We start from the raw sequence: 4,782 nt of genomic DNA, 5'->3' as shown, positions 1-4,782 counted from the left end.
ATTGAGGCATTTTTTGTCTGTCACCTAGAAATGAATGAGGATTTTGACAATTCCTGCCTGTAGGGGTGCTAGTAACAACCATAACACGGTCAAATGCATATGTGATTACACATACACTCAGTGGCCACTGCATCATGTTCACCTGTGCAGCCTAATGACATCCAGAACAACCTTTCTGCCATTTTAAGATCCATCTCGTGCAGTCTTTTTTGACAGTCAACAAAAAAACTTTTTTAGTATTTAGGTCACAGTTAGTGATGGTGTTGTACTGGACTGCACAGTCTCTGTAATAAATATATAATTGAATTTATACATTTCTAATTGAAACCTGAAAAAAATATAAACTCAGTGAGGTAGGCGTTATAGCAGAGATGCTGTATTGTTTGATACCTAATAAAGTGGGCACTGAGCGTATTTTATATTCAGTGATACAGACTATGAGTGAGTGAGCGAATGAGTGTGATTTAACAACACTGGTAGGAAGGGAACACAGACACATCTTCTACTTGCTCTTCACACCATCCCCATGCTCATCATCCAAAGTTGTTAGGATCAGCTTTAAAGGATCATATGATAAATGAAAAACAAAAACCCAAATAAGAACTGGCAGGAAAGAAATATCAAAAAAACATTCACATCAAAGATAAAAATGGAAATAAGAGCAAATTAAGATAAGCTAGAAGAACTCCTAAGGTGTGCCTTGGGATGCAGTATAAAATGATTAAACAGCGCAGTCAGCATACAGAATGCATGACGGCAATGCATTTTGTAGCATAACAACTTTAATTCAGCGGTTAGTTTCATTTAACACCCAGTTAACATACTGCACTGGGTGGGTCACAGAACAAGGCCAAAACTAAAGCATGGCCTAAGAGGGAACATACATTTCATTTACATGTTTATGGTTTTCAACAATGACAACGTCTTGCATTCAAACTTCCCTAGAAGGGCAGTAATAATTGTGATAAAGACATCAAAACAGTGAAACAAGAAACATGACAGGATGGCATTAATAGCGATGCCCTTTTCTTCCCTCAGCCAGTGTTCCTGTTCATCAACAGTGCTATTAAAATCTACAGAACTTCTAAATAAAATAAAATGAACTTCAACACATTTTAAAACATAATAAGTCTTCATTTAAGATTTTAGCCATTAACAACAGTTTTTTAAGAATAGCATACATTTATATCGTGGTTTGTATTGCCGTACTTTCACTTTTGCATGTATTGCACACTGATATGGAGCATCTGCTCGTGAGACAGAGAGAGAGCACAGTGGGTGGGCATCCTCACTTTCTTCTGGAGCCTTACTGAGGCGACAGGACAATTCTGTGACTTATTTCAGACTTGGTAAATGTCCAACACCCGAACCTTTGGATTAATAACTTGTCTCTTGTATATTGAGGTGAGGTTGAGAAGGCCACATTCCAATTTAGTTTTTTTCTGGTCATTTCACACTATGCCAATACCAGCTTAGAGAACCTAATTAATCAGTCAATTAATAAAGATGATCCATTATGTTAGTGGCAAAATTATGAATCAGACCACTAGCGAAAGGATGTTAGCACAAAATGATTGTGAAATCGTTTATACATTAAAAAGTAAATGTCCTTTTACATGTGAGGGGGAAAAAAGAAAAGGCTTCTATATTTAAATGTCTGAAATGTCATGCCTGTTAGTATAGTATTTTCGAGGTGGGGAAATTCACATGCCAACAACTTGATCTCAACTCCAAAATCTACTACCAATATTAAGACATCCCTAATTTCTGGTATGAATACTACTCAATCATTTTAATGATCAAGAAAATAAAGATGTCATGAGTCCAAAATAAACTTGTGCTTTGCAAAAGTAACCTTGCTGAATTTCTCTTTCCCTTATTACTGTACATCATTCTTTCTTTTTTTCAGCACACTGAGAATTCACATGGTATATGCCACTCCAAAATAGTAGTTTGTTTGTTTCTGTCTTTCTTTCTTTCAGGTAAACAAAAAAGGAGAGTACAAGTCACACTGTAAATGGCAAACCAATTAATGTCCTACATCCTGTGGACATCACAATCTCTAATTCTGCTGTGTACACTGATACCACCTATTTGTTTAACACCAAATTTAGAGATGCTATGATAGAGTAACTGTGGCCAACACTACCCTAATGTTCATGACATCATTTACAGTCCAAAACCAATTCAATGATACAAATAGTATGATTCAAAATTATTTTTACAAGCTTATTTACAGCTAATACTTTGAATTGGTGTAACTAAGAATTGTACCAACACCCCACTTATAGTATATAAAGGCGCCATTGAGGAGCTAATACAAAAGAGGAGATTTGAAGTGCCTGAACTACCTGCAGGTGTGCAGTATTTATAACCCGGTGATTCTTTATTAGATACAGATCTGCTTGTGCACATGGCTTGACGCAGTGCAAAAAACTGCTTGGTCACTACAGGTTGATTTAAACAGCATGCATTGCTTGTGTCTAACTTTGGACTGCATTAATAAATGTCTTACTAGAGTGAATATGTCCCAATGTCACTGTATGGAGCACCCCATATCAAACCTGCAACTGCATTATGATCAAACTCACAAATGGTATGAAAGAAATACAATTCAACAGTGGAGACACATTTCCTCAAAAGCCTCTCATGGACTTGGAATATTAGATTTAGGTTGAGACAAAAGGCCTGCAGTCTGTAATGAACTAAACCACACTTTCTCGATTGGCCGATACCAGGACAGCCCTGCGGCAGATGGGGCAAGTGGAGTTTTCAGACAGCCAGCGATCGATGCAGTGCACATGGTACTCATGAGAACAGGGCAGCTTACGCAGCTTGTTACCTTCTGCATACTCTGTTATGCAGACACTGCAAGTCTTCAAGGCATCACTCTCACCAAAGTTGCGCATGGAGAGGTTGTCAATCTGCTCTTTTGTCAGTCCTTGGGGCTGGTCTTCATCGTCATCATTTAGGAGGAAGAAGTGGGCGAGCCGTAGGAAGGGCAATGAGCTGGGCTCCTCTAGGCTGATAGGTGGTCTCGGTCGAGCTCTGCCACCAGAAGCAGGTGGAACAGTGGCAAGGCCCTCAACCGTATCAGTCTCAACTGTCCTTGCTCTGACTCCAGCAGCCACAGGTGGTTCATCAACATCAGCAGCAGGAGCAGCAGCAGGAGTAGCATCCGGGTTGTTGAGGGCTTCACCCAGATCTGAAGGTGTGTTGGCTCCACGGTTTGAATCTGAAGAATCAGAGTCTGAATCCATGAGGTAGCCAAGTTCACCAAAACCAGTCATAATCTGCCTAATCATAGATTGGAGAGCCATTGAGGTTGCCTCTCCTAAACCTGCATCAGAGATTCTTCGAATAGGGATGCGAATAGTGCTGACGTAGGTCCTCACACCAGCACGCTCAGAGCGTGAAAAAGTCCTACGAAATCCACCACGCTCACTCTCATAAAGAAATGTGTTGTTTGAGTTCTGGGAGCGCGAGCGGGTGCGGCTGGCAATGCTGTCTCTTTGCCGATATTCACCTGGACGCACACGACGCACCTGGAGATCAAGCATAATAGTAGGGGGACGGCGCCCTGCTGCCCCCCCTTCTCCACCCCCTTCTCCCCCAGCAGCTTCTCCTTCCTGAGATTCAACATTTTGGGCCTCTGGGACCAATTCTGCAACAGCCCTAGGTGGCTGAACATCACTGTCAGCAGTGCTTTGCCTGGAAAGAACATGTTGTCGAGTCCGTGAACTGCCCTCCACTTGAGGCACAGGGGGCGCACTGGTGGCAGTGTTAGGGCCTTGAGAACTGTGAGCCTGACGTAGATTAGCAAGACCATCCAGCTGATCCAAGCTGAGAGGAGAGCGGCTCCTTGCTGTACGGGCCCTGGTCCTGCGTGGTTCCGGACTGCGACTCCGGGCTCTCCTTTGTCCTCTGCGTGGAGACGGAGAAAGTGGGGGTTGTACTGGTGGGGCAGCAGGTGAGCTGGGAGGTTCTCCTAAAATCTCTTGTGAAACAACCTCTTCTAGTTCTGGTTCTGGTTCTGGTTCCACTATGACAGCCAGCTCCTCTACAACTGGTTCTTCAACCACTTCTGTCTCCATGGGGACCTGCGGTTCAGCATTTGCCCCCACTTCTTGTCCCTCTGGAGATTCCTCTGGAGACTCCTGCTCCCCTTCAGCAGCCGCCTGCTGCTCAGCAAGGTTACGGTTCACACTGATTTCAAGGCTGAAGCGAAAATCGCCACTGTTTGGGTTAGTCTGGCTGACTGCCCGCCATGACTGGTTTCCACGATGACCAGTTCTGGTTGTGTTGCCTGTGCGCCTCACTGTGTTCAGCCAATCCAGGAGACTATCCCCACTGGCAGGATCCTCAGAGCTTTCTGGTTGTACTGAAAATCAGCAGAGTTAACACGTGACAAATCATATCTGAATTTGACAGTGAAACGGTCAAAGAAGAAAAGAAATGGAAAACTTACCAACTGGATCTTCTCCAGTTTCAGCACTGGGTGTGTTATTCTGCTGTTCTGGACCATCTTTGATTTGCTGAAGTCTATTAAACAGTTCGTCCTCTGTTACCTCCCCTGCAAGAGTGATTACAAAATAGAACAAAAGTATGATATTAAAAAAAGGAAAAAAAAATACTTTTGGCAATTATTACATTCCTTTCCTGAAGATTAAGTGTTTACTCCCTATTCAGAAGTCTGACCACCGGCATAAGAGGGGGAGAGACATTGCAGTTGGCTGGGAGGAACTGGCAGTTTAACTCCCAACAAGAACACAAGGTTAATGC

At 42.8% G+C, this 4,782-nt stretch overlaps 1 protein-coding gene across 1 annotated transcript; it reads right to left on the bottom strand.

Annotated features, from left to right (window-relative positions):
* Positions 1–764: 764 nt before the first annotated feature.
* LOC111648891 (E3 ubiquitin-protein ligase RLIM-like) lies at positions 765–4,573 on the bottom strand (the record flags this gene model as incomplete). Its single annotated transcript, XM_023398634.2, has 2 exons — positions 765–4,381; positions 4,469–4,573. Coding segments are annotated over 2 exons (1,781 nt in total), but the record flags the coding sequence as incomplete, so codon positions are not given.
* Positions 4,574–4,782: the final 209 nt, after the last annotated feature.

Source organism: Seriola lalandi, unplaced genomic scaffold, assembly GCF_002814215.2.
Source record: "Seriola lalandi dorsalis isolate HSWRI2012SDOR001 ecotype SW California unplaced genomic scaffold, Sedor1 jcf7180002049681, whole genome shotgun sequence".
In the NCBI taxonomy this organism is placed as follows: Eukaryota; Metazoa; Chordata; class Actinopteri; order Carangiformes; family Carangidae; genus Seriola; species Seriola lalandi.
Note: the sequence above shows the minus strand (reverse complement) of the source record. Positions and strands in the feature narration are given on the sequence as shown.